At 57.7% G+C, this 17,579-nt stretch overlaps 6 protein-coding genes across 6 annotated transcripts; 2 read left to right on the forward strand and 4 right to left on the reverse strand.

Annotated features, from left to right (window-relative positions):
- Positions 1-1,167: 1,167 nt before the first annotated feature.
- On the forward strand, positions 1,168-6,463 carry B0I36DRAFT_425266 (uncharacterized protein; the record flags this gene model as incomplete). Its single annotated transcript, XM_046162320.1, has 8 exons — positions 1,168-1,216; positions 2,043-2,588; positions 2,916-3,716; positions 3,772-3,884; positions 3,937-5,030; positions 5,088-5,541; positions 5,598-5,712; positions 5,780-6,463. 8 exons carry the CDS (start codon positions 1,168-1,170, stop codon positions 6,010-6,012), a joined length of 3,405 nt encoding a protein of 1,134 aa, XP_046006420.1. The 3' UTR covers positions 6,013-6,463.
- Positions 6,464-8,404, reverse strand: B0I36DRAFT_335400 (uncharacterized protein). The gene has a single exon (XM_046155471.1). The coding sequence runs from the start codon at positions 8,348-8,350 to the stop codon at positions 6,839-6,841; it is 1,512 nt and encodes a 503-aa protein (XP_046006421.1). The 5' UTR covers positions 8,351-8,404; the 3' UTR covers positions 6,464-6,838.
- Positions 8,405-8,659: 255 nt separating this feature from the next.
- B0I36DRAFT_435518 (WD40-repeat-containing domain protein) lies at positions 8,660-10,626 on the forward strand. Its single transcript, XM_046162771.1, has 3 exons — positions 8,660-9,352; positions 9,410-9,964; positions 10,023-10,626. The coding sequence occupies exons 1-3, from the start codon at positions 8,851-8,853 to the stop codon at positions 10,490-10,492; spliced, it is 1,527 nt and encodes a 508-aa protein (XP_046006422.1). The 5' UTR covers positions 8,660-8,850; the 3' UTR covers positions 10,493-10,626.
- A 465-nt stretch (positions 10,627-11,091) lies between these two features.
- Positions 11,092-12,429, reverse strand: B0I36DRAFT_335402 (Ribokinase-like protein). The gene has a single exon (XM_046155472.1). It carries the CDS (start codon positions 12,202-12,204, stop codon positions 11,245-11,247), a length of 960 nt encoding a protein of 319 aa, XP_046006423.1. The 5' UTR covers positions 12,205-12,429; the 3' UTR covers positions 11,092-11,244.
- Positions 12,430-12,828: 399 nt separating this feature from the next.
- On the reverse strand, positions 12,829-14,800 carry B0I36DRAFT_388418 (permease for cytosine/purines, uracil, thiamine, allantoin-domain-containing protein). The gene is made up of 2 exons (XM_046161245.1): positions 13,860-14,800; positions 12,829-13,787 (listed from the first exon to the last, which is right to left on the reverse strand). Exons 1-2 carry the CDS (start codon positions 14,717-14,719, stop codon positions 13,094-13,096), a joined length of 1,554 nt encoding a protein of 517 aa, XP_046006424.1. The 5' UTR covers positions 14,720-14,800; the 3' UTR covers positions 12,829-13,093.
- Positions 14,801-15,656: 856 nt separating this feature from the next.
- B0I36DRAFT_253117 (uncharacterized protein) lies at positions 15,657-17,104 on the reverse strand (the record flags this gene model as incomplete). Its single annotated transcript, XM_046150732.1, has 2 exons — positions 15,657-16,521; positions 16,608-17,104. 2 exons carry the CDS (start codon positions 17,102-17,104, stop codon positions 15,657-15,659), a joined length of 1,362 nt encoding a protein of 453 aa, XP_046006425.1.
- Positions 17,105-17,579: the final 475 nt, after the last annotated feature.

Here is a 17,579-nt window from a genome sequence, read left to right on the forward strand (position 1 = left end):
GTGCAGACCAACTTGGGGTTGCCTGCTCAGGCCATCTCCAACAAACACGGGGGCACTGCCCTGGAACTGCCCACTTGCCAGCCATCGCATGCCGGCATGGTCTGCGTCGCTGGAGATTCTCAACCATCCAGAATCTTCCGATTGTCCCCATCGTCGAGTTTCGCTCGTGTAGCCGACACGTGATGTAACGGTGCTTGCCAGGAGCCCTGGTCACGCCCGGTCTAGCCTTTGAGATCGTCCCTGCAGCGCATGGCAGGCATCGGCACACGCGCCAAGCACACGCTATGGGTGGGGATGCAGGACGGCTCTGCCCGATGAGCACCGACAGCCATGATCGACAATCCCTGCGGCCCTTTTGACATCGGCAGCAGCCGTGGACGATCGGCAGGGCGCTGAAGTTTAGGTTTCGCGGCGAGGGGTGGGGACCCAAGCCCTCGCCAACCCTGGCCGTCGCCAGCCCTGGTCCTGGCCCTGGGCGCCCGTCGTCCTGGAGCAGCGCTGCTCCACCACTCTATCTCGCCAGACCCTGCCGGTGGACTACACCCACAAAGTCTAGGCCCGCCGGTGGACCATTTCCTCCGTGGCACGCTCGATAGGCTGCCTCTGCGATGCTCTTGCCACGGACAGCTTCGTGCTACAGTTGCCCCAAGTCAGCAGGGTGTCGAAGATGCGCAGACAACTCCGCTTCCCCTCCCCCTGTGTCATAATGTCCCAATTCGCCATGATTGCCCGCGCTGACAGGGACCAGGGCCCACGGCGCATCACTTCAGTCTGATGGGCGCGTTGTGCACGATCGATCACGGCGGCCACCGGAGGCGAGAAGGAATTCGGGGTCCCTGTGATGGTCTGCCCACTTACGAGACAACCAAGCGAGACACGGAGCCCAGCAACGTGGCACGTCTTTAGGCGCCACCCAGCCAGCCGAGACAAACCGGTCCGTACGACTCCAATATCGACACTCGCGGCCTCAGCACTTCAGTTGCTGACGGCCGTGTTGCTGGATATGATCTATGATGCAGGATGCCGCTCGTCACCGGAGTCAGGGTGCAGCACCTACGAGTCACAAATGGGAATCAAATCATCTTGTGAAAGGCTTGATGAATGTGGTCGAATTTGCCCGGCAGGGTTCTGCTTCCCCTACTGCTTCGGCTCCAAGAACGAGACTTAATGTCCGAGATTGCGGCCCTGACCTTGCCTGGACCATATCAGGACCAGGGTGAGCACAACTCCCAACAGTGTGGGCGGAAGACCATTGATCCATCCGGCCCGGCCCTCTGGTATTCTGCGAACCAGTAGATGTGCTGCTGCTCTGCGGGCCCATTCGCAAAAGCGAGGTCAAACCCCTCTCACCGAATCCCCACCATCCCCAAGCAGCGATCCTCGCACAGCGCCATGCCCAGCTAGCAGTGTATCCGCCACGCGGCTCCCGTCTTAGCCTCGCCCGCGTGGATCTCCGCCCTCGGCCGTGACATCCGCTTCTAGCACTTCCAACGCTTCTGCCCCCTTCCACTTAGCTCCAGGTGTCTATCACCGAGGGGACATATTTTTTTCTTCTCCTTCCCCTCACCCCTCACGGCTGCATTAAACTCGGCTCCGGGCACCATATCCGACGGTACCTCCTCCAGTCTCGCGACCTAATCAATGCTTCAGTCCATCCTGAGCACTGCCCAAGCTCTGCTGGCACACTCGGGCTAGCCGTTGGGCCGTCCACAGCCTTGGCCTCGACGACAATGATCACCACTCGTGAGGCTGTGAGGGAGCGCGAGGTTCTCAAGTAGGTCCGCCCTTGCACCTTTGGCGCTCTGCAAGTCTTTGTCATCGACAGGAACGAGCGCATCGGAAGGCCCTTGAATCGATCTTGCAAGAAGGCTCTCTGGCGGTTTGCAAGAGCACTATCCCTGTCGTGTACTGACGATTTCGTGTGACTTTCGACAGGTACGATGGCGACTATGTCTCGAGGTCCATTATAAACGTCCGAGGTGCCGAGCACACAACTCCCGCGATCGAGGCCCGGTTGAAGGAGTCGTCGCCCCTGCCACCAGTGCTGTCGGCCGCCTCAGACAGCGGCCTCACGTCCCTTGCACAATTGGCGGCTTTCCGCCTTGATTGCAGGCGCGCCCTGATCTCCTTGTACGACCGGAACTTCCAGTACATTGTGGCCGAGGCGACTCAATCACTCCCTTTAGAGCCTGGCATCCTCCATCCGGATCTGTGGCTTTGTGGCACAGGGATCCCTCGGTCGCATGGCATCTGTGAACATGTGCTCATCGCACCGCAGGGCGAGACTTTGCCCGTTTCTGTCGTGCCAGATCTTGCCGAAGACAACCGTTTCTGTCAGCGCTCTTACATCCATAATGCGCCATTCAACCGTTTCTATGCTGGAGTCCCCATCCGCTCGTACAAAGGCATCAACATTGGTGTGCTCTGTGTTTTCGACGACAAACCCCACAGCGGACTGGACGACGTTTCCAAGCAATATTTGCGAGACCTCTCTGGAAACATCATGTCCTATCTCGAAGCTAGGCGCGTCCGCGACGCCGCCTCCCGCCACGAGAAGATGGTGCGGGGCCTCGGCAGTTTCGTGGAAGGTGACGCCCAAATATCTGGCCTGGACCGCAGGCAGCTTCGACGACCGTCCATTCAGATCATTCCAGATATCTCAGACTCAGAAGAATATGGTGCACTTTACGTGCGGAAGGACGAACTCAAGCGCCAGCTGCAAGAGCATGAGGCAGACCAGCTTGTCCAGCCTTTCCAGACCGAAGATGCTCGGGCGACCACCGAGTGCTTGCTAGAAGTACCTGAAAAGCCCGTACGGCCCGTCGACCCTGCTTCCGTCCGTAGCATCTCTGATTCCCAACTACACCAAAATCCGGCCACGGTGGCACCAACGCCAAATATGACCGATGCCCAAGGTCCGTCGCACTTCTCCGAGGTGAAGCAGGTCTTTGCCAAGGCTGCCAACATCATACGTGAATCCATCGACGTTGACGGTGTTGTTTTCCTTGACGCGAGCATCCGGTCATTTGGTGGTCTGGTTGACTTCAATGGTATCGCTGCCGAGGGTCCTCTTGATTCCCTGTCGTCTGCATCGAGCGGCGATGAAGCCATGGCCAACACAGGCATATCCGGCGAGCGTTTGTACGGAAGTCCGTTCTGCAGTGTCCTGGGCTTCTCGACCAACAACTCCTCGAGTCTGAACCACGACAGCCCTGATCCCGGCTACGCATTTGTGAAGGAGAAGTTCCTCCGTGCCCTACTTCGCCGTTTTCCGAAAGGCCACATCATGAACTTCGACTCTGATGGCCTTGTGCTCCCAGGCGATAGCTCATCGTCAGAAGATGACACAGCACCGGCCGCGGCTTCAAATGTGAAGACGGTCTCAGAATCGTCGGGACATAGCACCAGAAGTCGAGGGCGGACCCACCAAAACTGGGCTGCGCAGGCGAGTTTGCTGTTGAAGATTTTCCCCGGCATTCGCAGTCTGGCAGTCCTGCCCGTGTGGGACGCTTCGCGAGAGCGCTGGTACGCAGGCGGTTTTGTCTACACCACTTCCTCGTCGCGGATTTTCACCTCAGAGGTTGAGCTGGGCTTTTTGAGGACGTTTGGAAAGGCCATCCAAACCGAGCTTATCCAGGTCGAGACAACATTCAGCGAGAAAGCTAAGTCGGATGCCCTTGGTAGCCTGAGTCACGAACTGCGCAGCCCTCTGCATGGTAAGCTGGACTCGGATGACTAGACACGGGAAAGCATAGACTGACAAGTTTCCAGGCTTGTTGGGGGCCTGCGAGCTGTTACATGATACGCGCATGTCAGCCTTCCAAAGGGACATGGTCCGCATGGCGGAGACTAGTGGACGAACGCTGCTGGATGTGATTGATCATGTAAGCTTCGTGACTGCTGTATGACGATACTCTATTCTGACATCTTCCCCAGCTACTGGACTACAGCAAGATGTCCTCCATTCGCGGAATCTCTGACCAGTCCCCATCGTCTTCGAGAAAATCTGCGAGCCTCGGGGGTTTTGACGCGAAGAGCCAGCATCTCACTCCAATTGACGTGGATCTCATTGTCGAAGAGGTAGTTGATAGTGTTTACACTGGACACAACTTCCAGAAAGTTGTGACCGCGGACATCTCGAAGCAGCAATCACAGACCTCGTTAAGCTCTGCAACACAGAGTCCACATTCTGCAGAATACTCGGCACATCTGCGGGCAGCAGGCAGCTCCATTGAGAATGGACAGGTCTCCGTGTACCTGGATATCGACCATGGTCACTCGTGGCAGATGTCTGCTTATCCCGGAGCAATCCGGCGCATCGTCATGAACTTACTTGGCAACTCTCTCAAATTCACAGCGGACGGATTCATCTTTGTAAGCCTCAAACAGGAAGCACCCACGAAATCGAAGCGCGGGGCGGATGTTGTGATCACCATTATCGATTCCGGCCGTGGTATCTCTGAAGACTTTTTGCAGCACCAGCTCTTCAAGCCATTCTCTCAGGAAGACAAACTCTCTCCGGGTACCGGCCTTGGGCTGAACGTAGTCAAACAGATCGTCAACATGCTACAAGGCCACATCACGGTAGTCAGTCAGCCCGGACTCGGGACGAAAACTGTGGTTACCATCCCCTTGGCATATACGACCGAGCCAACGCCGTCCGCTAGTCTATTCTCGTCTAAAGTGGAAGTGCTCAAGAACCAGAGCGTCCATTTGATGGGATTTGAGAACGTATTGCACACACACTTTCTTTCCTCGAGGCGGATGGACGAACGCACTTTGTTGGCCCGCTTGTGCCGAGACTGGTTCGGCATGACTCTGACCAAAGGCCCAAGCTGGGAGGCAGGGTCGACCCTTGGCATTCTTATCGCTGACGAATCCTGCCTGGAGGAGATTGAGCTCCTACAGTCGCGGGGCCAGGCAGTATGTCCAGTGGTTGTAGTATGCCACAGCTCGGTCACGGCGCATGATCTATCTACCAATGCGAAGAGACTATCACAAGGATCCAGCCTCCACTTCATCACACAACCGTAAGAACCATCGGCCCTTCTGTCACGTGTGTGGAACATTGAGCTAATCTGCCACAGAATTGGCCCAAGAAAACTTGCGGAGGCAATGATATTTAGCATTGAGCAGTACAAGCAGAACGCTCAAGCCCTCGAAGCTGTGGCACAACAAGATGTATTGACGGCGGACTCCGTCTGTGAGGCTGCCAGCTCGGTGTTGCCAGATGTCTCCACCAGTTCGGACATTGTGCGCGACGCGGAGAGTGCTACACAAGGTCCATCGCCACCAACAGATGTTTCTGCGTCGCCATCAGGGTTCTCCGACCAGGCAACACCGGTTTCTATGCCCTCCCTGGCACTCGCATCATCAGAAAAGTTGGTCAGTGAGGCCACTCTCGCCTTGGCCACCAAAGACCTAGTCACCAAGCTTCAGAAAGTGGAGGTGTTCCCAGCAGAATCAGTATCGCCGACAACGGAAGCCCTGCGCGCAGAGATGAGGTTTCTTGTGGTTGACGACAACAAGATCAATGTGCAGGCAAGTGTTGATGAAGCTCAGTCGCACCGGGAGCTGTTGCTGACCTTGCAAACCAGATCCTGAGCAGCTTCTTGAAGAAGCTCAAGAAGGTGCACAGCACTGCCATGGATGGTCTTGAGGCGCTCGAAGCATACAAGACGTCCCCGGGCCACTTTGATTATGTTTTTATGGGTACGAATGCCGCTCCTTCAAGACGAATCCATACACCGACGCTCTTACTGATCGCTTTCTGGCGCAGATATCTCCATGCCACGCATGGACGGGCTCGAAGCCACGCGGCGGATACGCATGTTCGAGCGCGAGCAAAAGTTTCCACGACCGGCGAAGATCATTGCCCTGACAGGGCTTGTCTCCGAAGACATGCAGAAGGAGGCATTCGCAAGTGGCATCGACTTGTTCCTGACCAAGCCAGTCAAACTTCAGCAGCTGAAAGACCTCATCGCTCAAGATGGGCGGAATGGAGGAAATTGAGAGAAACCCGACTGGATCGCCACGGATTGGCAGCATTTTAACATCGCATACATGTCGTGGGAGATGACATGATGAACCACGACTTGGTCTTTTTATTTATTTCTCTCTCATACCCACGCACTCAGGGTGTTCTCAAGTGTTTCAGCGAGGCGTTTTTGGAGTTCGGTATGAAAGGGAAAGCAAGAGTGTGTAACATTGGAGCATGGCAGTACATCATATCATACCATCTGGGAGGAGGGCGCATTGCAATATCGTGTAAAAACAACTTTCCCAAGGGGGTTAGCAGGGACAAATCGTGGAGCGGCAGCGAACACATGTTATGCCGCGCAGATGAGCAAATCGCCTTCAACTAGGAGCAGAAAGGAGAACACGCAGGTCATCACAAGACTTCTGAGAAATATTCTTCACAGACGGACAGCCGGGGACACCCTGCGTGATGACACCAGCTTCGACTTGGCATGACGTTGCATTGCATTTCGTATTATGTACAGTGTTCCGGGGAATATCTATGGACACGCGGAATTGTTCCGCTGGTAGAGTACATTTGCGTGACATGGTGTTGGTATAATCGACCTTTCTTACAGTGGCTTGCTAAGGCCTCTTTGCGTCCCCCATCTTTTTGATGGCTCTTCCGTGATATGCTTCAATTCCCCAGGACGTGCTCACTGGTGTGATATTTACCACTCTTTCCAGTTTTGAAATTGTCGCACAGCGTATGCCTGTGTTTGGCCTCCCTCGCTGCGTCTAAATGCGCCCGTCGAGGTCTGCACAGCCACGGACGCACAAATCGATGATTGGTGGTATTTCAAAACTCTCGCCTGGCTCTCTACGACACAGGCGCGTTGCTAAAGTCTCCTCTCCGCTCGGCAATCGAAATGTCTACGGCGCGCTGCCAGTGCCGTATGCGCTCGCGCACCGAGTGCTCGTACTCGGGCATGTGCATGACGGCGGCGGCGAACCCGCCCTTTGCCCAGTCGCTCTTCCTGGCGCCGCCGCCCAGCAGGCGGGCCGTGCTGAGCTCGTGCGCCTCATGCCGGACGCTGGACAGGACGCTCGAGGTCTGCTCGTCAAAGTACAGGCCGCAGTGGCGCATCTCCTCGAGCAGGCCGAGCATGCCCTGGAGGTCGCCGCGGCGGCGCCAGTAGATGTCGAGCAGCTCGTTGTAAAAGGGCGTCGAGATGCCGAGGACGTAGGACTCGAGGCCGAGCTCCTTGATGCGCGGGAGGAGGTTGAAGACCAGGGGCGAGGGGAGGTGGAAGGCCGAGTCGAGGCGGCGCAGAGCGAGGAGGAGGTATGCAGGGTACAGGGGCCCGTAGATGTAGAGGGACATGCGCTCGGCTGGGATGGAGGGGTCCGCAGTGCTGGTGGGAGTCGCACTGTCGGTGTCGAGGTTGACGTCGTCGATCAGGATCCTGTCTTCATATGGCTGTGCATTCTGCTCGGTCGTCTGGGATGTCACCTTTTGCTCTTGCTCGGCATGCGGTTCCCCGGCGGCAACGGTGGCAGCCTCTTCTCTCTCCTCTGCCTCTCTTTGTTTCTTTGTCTTGCGGCCCCTGGTCGGCGCGGGAGAAGGCGCGGGAGAAGGCGTCAGCTCTGGGGTCGAAGCGAGACCGAATCTAGCCGGAAATGTGAATACTTCCTTCTCCAAGACATCCCAGAGCTCTTGATCAGACTTTGCTTCGGTAATGGCGCGTTCGACCCGACGACGCTCGGGTAGCCGCTTCGCCTCGACCTCGACGGTCCGCATAAAAGATGCCGCTGGGGTCTTCCACCCTTCTTCTTCCTCCGCATCGCCAGAGACAGCGGCTTCCCCAGACCTAGGACTGCCCTTGCCCACGGGCTCGTACGGGTCGAAAGCGTTTAGCGCTCTGCTGGCCGCAGCCCGCAGCTCAGGAGGGAACCTAAGCAGCGCCTTGCTCCGGTCCCTGGCCGCACCGGCAAGCATTGCAGGAGCCGCGAGGGTGGAAGATCGCGACTGGCCGACATCGTAGGCGGCCTGCTGCATGATGAGCATGGCGGAGCGCCCCGCCGTCGCTGGTGGCTGCTTGGCATCGGCATCGTCCTTGATGCTGGGCTGCAGGCCGCGCGCGCGGATGTCGGCAAAGATGCGCTCGAAGATCTGGCGCTCGCTTGGGGTGATGGTGCCTCGAGGGGCGGTCGGTTGCTCCTCGTGGGGGATGTCTTGGTCGGCGAGCTCGTGCTCGAAGGGGATCTCGCTGCTGGCCTTCAGGCGGCAGGGTGTGGTGCTCAGTGTACGGAGGGCGGTGGCTCGACGAACAGGCGGGGCGCGAAGGATGGTCCTCGTCATATAGAGGAAGGACATTCCGGAGGACGACATCGCGGCAGAAGCCCCGATGCGAAATTGAACCAGAGAGTTGCACAAGGTACGTTTATCTTTCGACAGCTCTAGGAATGGACATGGAGGAACCAGGCCATAACTTTTGCATCCAGATCGCTGCTGTCGCTGCTTATCGATAGCGCCAGGAACGCCGTTGCGGGGGCCTGCAGGGGTCCTGCTGCCCGCCAGCCGAAAAGCACTTTAGCCCCCCCCTGGAGCACTTTAGCAGGCTGCAGTGGCCGCCTGATTTCGCGACGCGTAGCACTGCTAGCCGGCTGGCCCAGACGCCCTTTTTCGTCGCACCCGGACGCGTCGTGCCAGCATCAGTGACATCAGCATCCTCACTGTCTTGCCTCCCTCACGAGACCAATTTTTGGAGTAATTGGCACAACTTTGCACGTACTTCACTCATACTTGGGTTTTGGTCCTTCCGGTCTCATCACAGCACCACAGCAATTTCAGCTCCTTTTTCCCCGACTACAATCACATTGATCGCAACCATGGCGCCTGCGCTCAGCGCCTTCGAGGCCCGGCGGCAGGCCAATGTCGCCAACAACACCAAGCTGCTCAAGGAGACGGCAGAGATTGGTGCCAAGATGAAGAGAGCTGCCGCCCCGCCGCCAAGAGTCTCCGCGCCCAAGAGGCGCAAAGTCGCTGCGGAACCGACACCCAAGACTCGCGTGATGCCAACTCGACAGAGCCGGCGGCTGGCTGGCGGGGACGCCAGTGAGGGCATCAAGGTGGAAGACATTCCCCTAGAGATCAAGGACCGCGAGCCGAAGCGCACCCGCATTGGCGGCGACATGAACCTGGCGTCTCTCCAGGTCGACGGCAACAGGTGGTCTGACAGCGATGCACTCGCGAGCTTCAGGCAGGGCGCGCAGCCGGGTGTACGGACGTTCAACAATGATGACATCAAGGAGGAGGACTCCGATGAGAAACTCGCCAGCTTGAGAAAAGACATGAGCGAGCTCAACATCTATGAAGGCTGGTTGCCAAATGGTTAGTGCTGTGCCGAAAGCTTCGTGGAATCAATAGCAGCAACTAACTGGCAAGCAGACATCAAAATCACACCGGAGCGCGTGTATGCTTTGACGTTCCATCCCATACAAGAGAAGCCACTCGTGCTTGCAGGAGACAAAAAGGGCACCCTGGGAATTTTTGATGCTTCACAACCACCACCAGAGTACGACGAGGATGACGAGGACGCCAAGATTCCACTTCCAAAGGTGGCCGCGTTTGAGCTGCATACGAGAACAATCTCATCCATCAAGGCTCCCATGTTTGATCAGAACTCCGTTTTCACCAGCTCATACGACTCATCGATCCGATGTCTCGACCTGCCGACACAAGTCAGCAGTCAGCTGTGGCAGCCCGACGATGATGGCACAGACCTAGGCATAAGCTGTATTGACGTCTCAGCGGAGGCTAAGGATCTAATACTCTTCTCGACACTAGATGGGTCTGTCGGAAGAATAGATCGAAGAGCCAAGGGGACGACGGACATTTGGGGATTGACGGACAACAAGATTGGCGGGTTCTCCATGCACCCACTGGAGCCGCACCTGCTTGCCACAGCTTCACTTGACCGCACATTGAAAATTTGGGATCTCCGTAAGCATTTAGCGTCCCGTGTTTCAGTCAAATATCCACCGCTAACTCCACAATACAGGTATGATCAAGGGCAAGGGCGAGAATGCCCACCCAACTCTTCTCGGCGAGCACACTTCCAGATTATCCGTGTCGCACGCGTCGTGGAGCCGAGGCGGCAAGCTTGCCACCTCGTCATACGACGACACAGTAAAGATCTATGACCTGAGCGAATCGTCAAAGTGGAAAGCCGGCCACCAGATTTCCGAGAGCGCCATGACGCCAGAACACTCCATCCGCCACAATAACCAGACGGGTCGCTGGGTCACGATATTGAAGCCGCAGTGGCAGATCAACCCGGCCGACGGCGTCGAGAAGTTTGCGATTGCCAACATGAACCGCTTTGTGGACATTTTCGACAGCAACGGGAAGCAGCTCGCGCAGCTGGAGGGAGAAGGTATCACGGCCGTCCCGGCCGTGGCCGAGTTCCACCCACGGCATAACTGGGTCGCTGGCGGCACGGGAAGTGGCAAGCTGTGTCTTTGGATGTAGATTGATTTGAGGATCTTGGCTCACTTCAGCGTTGGAGTTCTGGTATAGATGTTTTGATGACAAAACGCACACTTGAGTACTTAGAAAGAACCATTGTTCCTAAGGTTAGATGATGAAAAACTCCGATGTCCACGACCTTACTCGACCTGGTGACCAAATCGCGGCGGCAGAAGCCGTTGCAGGGCATGCAGACTCGTTGCATGCTGGTGGTGGTGGTTATGTTAGGCATGGCCAATCACGGGTACGCAGCTGGGATCCCACTTTCCTGTTCTGGCCTTCCAAGGTTCTTCTCGAAGCGACCTGCAGCTGTTTGCTGGACGCCGTGCTGCTTTGCATGGATACCTTTGAATTTGAGCGTGTGACGGACGTTCGAAGATTTGCGGGAATGTCGAAGGCTTTCACTAGAAAACCAGGTGCTCGACTCGTCTCCGTTGTCAGCCTTTTGCTCTGGCGGCGCCTTTGAACCTCCCAGACAAGTAGCACGCACTGGCTGAAATCAGATTTGGCCATGGTAGCTTGCACAGTTTATGTGTTTTGCTCGCAAAACAGGCATTCGGCGCGCCGTTCAGGCACCATCTCGTACGTAGTGCTGAAAAGTCGTGTTGACGTACTGATTTGACACTGAGCGCCCACAAGGTGCGTGCTTCACAATCATCTACGGAACAATTTGCCCTAGAGCCGGCATGAATGAACGCCTACTTTTTACCATTGATTTATTCATATTGCTTCAACCAGTTTTTTTCTTTTTCTTTTTAATTTGACAGCTCGTTCAGCCAGGGTATCGACTCCTGCGCGCCTCGCCTCTGCACCGTGATGGCCGCCGCGCTGTTGGCCACCTTGACGGCCTTCTCAATGTCAAAGTCGCCGCCCACCACGGCCAGCGAGTACGCGCCGACAAAGGTGTCTCCAGCGGCAGTCGTGTCGACCACCTTGACCTTCTGCGCCGGCACCAGGCCCGACTTGTTGCCGCTGCTGCTGTAGTACACGCCCCTGCCGCCCAGGGTGACGAGGACGTTCCTGGTGCCGTAGCCGTGGAAGATGCCGGCGACCCGCGCGAGGCCCTCGGGGGTGTCGAGCTCGGACTCGGCGCAGCCGGTGAGGAGGGCGGCCTCGGTCTCGTTGACGACGAGGTGCGTGATGCCCGGGTAGTACTCTGCGGGGATCTTGACGGCGGGCGCCGGGTTCAGGAGCACCTGGACGCCCTGGCGCCTGGCCGTGTCGAGGATCTGCAGGACCGTCGGGAGCGGGATCTCGAGCTGCATGACGACGAGGTCCGGGGTCGGCTCGGGCAGCGCCGTGGCGAAGTGCTCCGGCAGCACAGTGTGGTTGGCCTCGGGGGAGAGCAGGATCCGGTTCTGGCCAGAGGTCTCCTCGACAATGATGGTCGCGACGCCCGTCTTGGCGCCCTCGCGGACGGCCACGCCCGACGTGTCGACCCCGACGTCCCGCAGCCCGCTCAGCATCGAGGTGCCGTACACGTCGCTGCCCACCGCGCCGACCATGCGCACGTCCGCGGTGCCGTCGGCCAGCGAGTCCCGCGACCGCGACAGCTTGGCGCACGCGACCGCCTGGTTTGCGCCTTTTCCCCCCAGCCCCGTGTGGAACGAGCTCGCCGTCAGCGTCTCGCCGCCCTCGGGCACCCGGGGCGTGTAGACGACCACGTCGACGTTGAGGGAGCCGATGGTCGTGATGATGGGTTTGCGGGTCGCCATTGTGTTTTTGTTCTTGTTTGCTGCTGTTGAGGGAGGGTCAATGTCGTCGTGCCTGTCCGCTCAGGGGAGACGTGGCTTTGTTCCCTTTGGTGGGTGTCTTCTACTTTTCTTTTTGTGTTCTTGTGCCTGATCCCCTCCACCACTTGGTCCTTTTGACGTATGATCGCGGGGTTCCCCGGTGGGTTTTTGTTACTGGGAGACCAGCAGGCCAATCGGCAGAGCGTTAGTGGGTTCCAAGGTTGCTTTGGGGCACTGTTTGTGCCCCGCCCCGTCGGATTCCGGGGTCCAGTTGGTCTTCCCCACCTTGAGGCACTCACCCACCACGACTTGTTCGCTCCAGTTTTTCCCCAATTGCTCCAAAGTTGGGGAAGCCCGTCGAATGCTCTCGACCTGTACGCATCCGTACATTGCAGCATGCATGTTGCGAACTAGTTGGGTCAAGTCCCCTGTTAATGCGGAAACAGAAACAGTTTCCCACTTCATCGACTGCCTACGACATTCGCTTCTCGGTGGGCAGAAATTGTTGCATGCCAAGCATCCGGCCGCAGACTCAGTCGCAGTTCGTTTCAGCATGATTGATTTCAGTTAGACAAGACTGTTCGTCCATCGCTGTTTCACCACTTGGCACAGAGAAGCCTAGAGACGAGAAGCCCTTGACCTCAAGGTCCATTACGTCTTGGGAGAAATCGTGCCGAGGTCACCGTTTGCATGAAGCGATCGTCGGTGCGTGCGTTGTATTCCAAACGCTTCTAAAGTTCCATTTCTATCTGTCTGCGCAGTGTTGAAATCTGCTGCCGCTTCTCTAATTCCGAATGTCTTTGTATATACACACAAAGCTCTTCTACTTTGCACCGGGACAAGCCCATCAGGTGTTGCCACCGTCTCTCTCTCACCGACCGCACAGCTTCTTCTCCAGGGCGCGCATGGGCAGGTACAGCAGCCCAGTCACCACCAGGGCAAACTCGAACCCGAGATCGCCCGTGACCTCTGCGATCGGGCCGACGTACCAGTTCTGCGACATGCTGGGCACCACGAGGGCGAAGCTCAGCACGCCCGAGGCGAGCGCGGCGACACCCCAGGGCAGCCGCTTGGCGTCGTTCCACGCGTCGTGGTCGTAGCTGGCGTAGTCGCCCCTGCGGAAGACGACGTGCTCGAGGATGACGACGGCGACGAACGAGGCGGACCAGTACGCGATCAGGGCGATGAAGTTCTCGAGGCTGAGGAAGAAGTCGTCGGCGGCCTTGATGGCGATCGGGATCACGATGGCCGTGATGATGATCGAGTAGATGTACCGCGGCACCAGAACGAGCTGGGGGACAAAGATCTGGAAGTTGAGCGTGACGGCGTACATGGTGGCCGAGACGTTGCCCAGCAGCGTGAGGGCGAGGATGACGAGGACAAAGACCCCGAACCCTCCAGACGGGGCGAGCATCGCGGCCAGGATGCCGCCCACGCCGGCCGTGTCGTAACCGTCCTGCCATGCGGGGATGTTGGACTTTGCGTTGCCGATCGCGGCGCCCAGCGTCATGAGAGGGATCGCGGGGAAGAGCAGGCCGAGGTAACCGTAGGTGAAGAGGCGCCAACTATTCAAAGGCGTGTTAGTCAGTCACTTGAGAGAACAGCGGGATAAGTTATTCGATTCGGTGTGCACGTACATTGGAAAGTCTGGGCTTAGATAGGTAGTAAAGTCGGACGCAATAGCCGCGTACGGGATCATGTACGACGCAACAATCATACCAAACGACAAGATGGCAGATGCGGTCGCAGGCTCGGGAGGAGCCTGCAGGTACAGCTGCGAACCACCGCAGCCCGTGGTGATGACAATCGCAATCAGGGCCGGGATCCAGGCGTAGCGCTCGTACTGGTGGACCACGCGGTAGCCGCAGAAGGAGATGAACATGGCCAGGATGCCAATGATGACGATGCCCACGGTCGAGGACAGGTTGCCGCCCGTCGTGGCGGACAGGCACTGGCCGCCAATGACAGCCGTGATGATGATGAAGCCAACGAGGGTCGCGAGATTGAGGAGAACAGGGACAGAGACAAGGTAGCGGCCGTAGCTGAAGCGGGCCTGGATCATCTGACGAAGACCAGTCTTGGGGCCGAGGGTTCCAAGATAGGCGGGCAGGGCGGCCGTCAGGAGACAGAAGAAGACAATGACGAGGACCGAGTCGCGGAGGCCGAGCCCAAAGGCTGGGCCGAGCATGCCAAAGGTGATGGGAAGTAGGTTGATGTTGAGGGTTGTCCAAAGCGTGAAGAAGCTCGAGTAGCGGCGCGAGGTGCGCTCGTGGAGAGGCACAGGCAGCACGCCGCGGATCTCGACGGAGCTGACCTTGAGCACCTTGTCAAGGGTGCGCGTGAAGGGGGAGCCGGAGACAGAGCCGTCATCGCTGGCGTCGGTCGTGGTGTTGTTGTTGTTCTTGGTCGTCTTGCTTGTAGCCTCCAGACCCTTCTCAGGGTCGGCTGCTTGGCTGGGGGAGCCCGTGCCCACGGCGGGCTGATCAAAGAGAGCCATGTTTGTAGGGGACCAATGGCAGTATTGGAACAGCCAACAGGAAAGGTGCGCACAGCAGAGAGGGAAACCGAATGACGCAGGACACCAGCGTAGAGGGAATAAATATGAAGCTCTCCAGGCGCACGTGGGAAAAAAAAAAGATGGGCAGCTGGTGGCTAGCGCAGGCCGATACAGGCAGGACCCTTGCCGCGGAGGGAGCAGCCCGGCCACGCGGGTGTTGGTGGGGGTCCAAGTGCGGCCCCAGAGGGTGCAGCAGCGAGCACCCGCTGGGCCACAGCAACCCGCCACTGGCCACGCAGAGTTTGCCGCGGGCCTGCGAACGCGGAGGGGCCGGTGGGGCCAGTGGGGCCCGGCAATCGCAGTCATCAGTCACAACGTCACGGCTTGCGTAGTCACCCGGCTGCGGACACAGACAGACAATGACCGGACGGGACTCGCTTGCACGCAACTGCGAGTGAGGACAGGGGATGAGCCCGTGCAACATACCATCCGAGGTCCAGTTCCTGATGCGGTCTCGGTCATTAAAGTCTGTCACGCCGGTGCGGCGCTCAGTCGCAATGGCAACGGGCTGATGGTTGTGCTTTTATCCACCAAACGACCCCCCATTTAGACCCATATTACACTGGAATCGATCCGGCTGGCTGTCACCGCTTCCTGGTGGGCCAATGTGGGTGGTCACATATCGAGCACTTGATAGTGAAGGCAAAATCACCCGGAAAAATGGCAACGTCTTCACGTGGAATGAATGGAGGTGTTCCATGCGGATCATACTTGCTGCCTCTCAAGAAGGCTGCGGTTCTGTTGTACCACCACCCAGCTTACCAGCTGAGTACACGCCTTAGCTCCCAAAGGACAATGACAAATAGGCATGTGATGACATGTGCAAAAAGTTCCATCTTCCATCTGACTACCTACGTCGGTACGTAATTATCAACCTTCAGAAAAATGCAATAGTCCTAATCTCCACGCTCTCCCTCGTCTTGGCATCCGCTGGCGAGTTCGGGTCCTCAAACGCCGTGTGTCCCACAAACCTCGCGCGACCGTCCGTCTCGCTATCGTACGTCTTGAGCAAGATGGCCTGCCCAGGCGTCATCCCAGGGAAGTACCACCACTTGTGCTGCTCGCTATGCCGCATGACGTAGTTCTCCCCGTCGCGGTCCGCATAGCGCAGGTGCAGCTTGAAGAAGTCGGCGGCCGGCGACGAGGTCACGTCGCACATGGCCAGGGGACGCTCCTCGACGCGGTTGCGGACCGGCTTCCACACGTTGAAGAAGGCCACCCTGCGGCCGCGGTGCTGCTGTGCGTCTGCGGCGTCGGGAAGCAGCTGTCGCAGGCGCAGAGGCGCCGACTCGGCCGTGTAGTCGCAGTGCACGAGCATCACGGGGGCGCGCTGGCTCGTGTTGGCCGTGTCGGTCAGCGGCTTGGCCTGGTTCGCCTTTGTGCGGATGGTGTGGTCGAACACGACGACCTCGGACGCCCCGACAGCCTTGCGCAGGAACGAGACGACCTCTGGGTAGAAGTGCCTGCGCACCGCGTCGTTGTCGTCCCACGCGTCAAAGTCGGTGTGGAAGTCGCGGAGCGCGAACCCTTCCCTGTCGACGGAGAAGGTCTCGGCATCACGCTGCCAGCCGTCGTGAAAGGTCATCTCGTGGGGGTCATCGCCGGGCTCGTGGATTTGAGATGCAGCGGGGGATTCGTAAAAGTAGATTTCTGTGAGTTGGGGGCTGACGTCTTTCGTGTAGTTGATGGATGCCCGGACATTATTTGTTGCTGTAGGGGAGTGCCCGGCGGCTCCATTTGCACTGGTCGTGGCTCTAGGACGACCTGTTACACTTCCAGCATCCATAACAGAGATGCAGAAATGTCTACTCGAGTAAGGAGTGCTTACGAGTCAGGACACAGGGCGTCCGTGACGGCCTTTTGTGTCTTCTTCCACGACGGCAGAGCCTCGACTTCCTTGATCCAGCGAAGAATGTTTGGGTACTTGTCCAGTTCGAGCTTCGACTCCCTCCAGAGGTGCATTGGCGCGGCAACCGATATGTCCGCAATGGACAGCTCCTCGCCGGCCACGAACCTGTGTCTTGACAAGGCGGCATCTAGTACGCCGCACAGGTTGTGGAACCTCTCATTTTCATTGTCCAGCGCCGCCTGGTCCGGGTCGGTCTTGAGGATGTTGGGCTTGACGACGTTCTCGACGAGGTAGACGTAGCAGCTCGCGAACCACTGCGAAGCCTCCCACAGCAGCCAGCAGTTGATCCTGCCACGCTTCTTCGGATCCTTGGGATAGTATGTGTCCGATTTGGAGAGGTCAGCCGCGTATTGCAAGATGGCGTTGGATTCAGTCAGGAGGAGGTCCCCGTCAACGGCTGCAGGAATCGTGGCCATGGGGTTGATCTTTTTGTAGGCATCGCTCCTTTGTTCGTTTTTGAAGAAATTGACAAACTTGTCCTCGTGCTCGACACCGAGCAGGTCCAGGCCGGCGATGACCTTGCGACAGTTGATCGTGCAGGGGTCTGCGTGTACGACTAACACCATTGTGCCTGTGGTATGAAGAGCTCCAAGAATGTTTTAAACGCTTCAACAAGTATTCTTCCGGAGTACTGCAATGATGGCTGGGTCAAGCACAGAGGTACGAAGCTCCACGACGGGGGAATCTTCAGATTTCCCTCAAATTTATAGAAACATGAGCCCTCCGCACGCTATCCCATCACCGCGTCTTGAGGGCTATTCCGCGAACCAAACCCCAACAGCCAGACCATTTATGACGTCTGCGTTCTTTAGCAACGGAGAATTGAGTCAACATTTCATTGGGCAATGCAAGACAACACTCCACTCTTTAAGCGTTCCGCACGCTCTAGAT

This window comes from Microdochium trichocladiopsis, assembly GCF_020744255.1.
Source record: "Microdochium trichocladiopsis strain MPI-CAGE-CH-0230 chromosome Unknown B0I36scaffold_11, whole genome shotgun sequence".
Classification (NCBI taxonomy): domain Eukaryota; kingdom Fungi; phylum Ascomycota; class Sordariomycetes; order Xylariales; family Microdochiaceae; genus Microdochium; species Microdochium trichocladiopsis.

What these genes read in the sequence shown, in the direction of transcription:
- B0I36DRAFT_335400 (XM_046155471.1), bottom strand. Translation starts at nt 8,350, where the DNA reads ATGTCGTCCTCCGGAATGTCCTTCCTCTATATGACGAGGACCATCCTT.
- B0I36DRAFT_435518 (XM_046162771.1), top strand. Translation starts at nt 8,851, where the DNA reads ATGGCGCCTGCGCTCAGCGCCTTCGAGGCCCGGCGGCAGGCCAATGTC. An exon ending in TGAAGGCTGGTTGCCAAATG is followed by an intron (nt 9,353 to 9,409) that starts GTTAGTGCTGTG and finishes ACTGGCAAGCAG; the next exon opens with ACATCAAAATCACACCGGAG. An exon ending in ATTGAAAATTTGGGATCTCC is followed by an intron (nt 9,965 to 10,022) that starts GTAAGCATTTAG and finishes TCCACAATACAG; the next exon opens with GTATGATCAAGGGCAAGGGC.
- B0I36DRAFT_335402 (XM_046155472.1), bottom strand. Translation starts at nt 12,204, where the DNA reads ATGGCGACCCGCAAACCCATCATCACGACCATCGGCTCCCTCAACGTC.
- B0I36DRAFT_388418 (XM_046161245.1), bottom strand. Translation starts at nt 14,719, where the DNA reads ATGGCTCTCTTTGATCAGCCCGCCGTGGGCACGGGCTCCCCCAGCCAA. An exon ending in CTAAGCCCAGACTTTCCAAT is followed by an intron (nt 13,788 to 13,859) that starts GTACGTGCACAC and finishes GCCTTTGAATAG; the next exon opens with TTGGCGCCTCTTCACCTACG.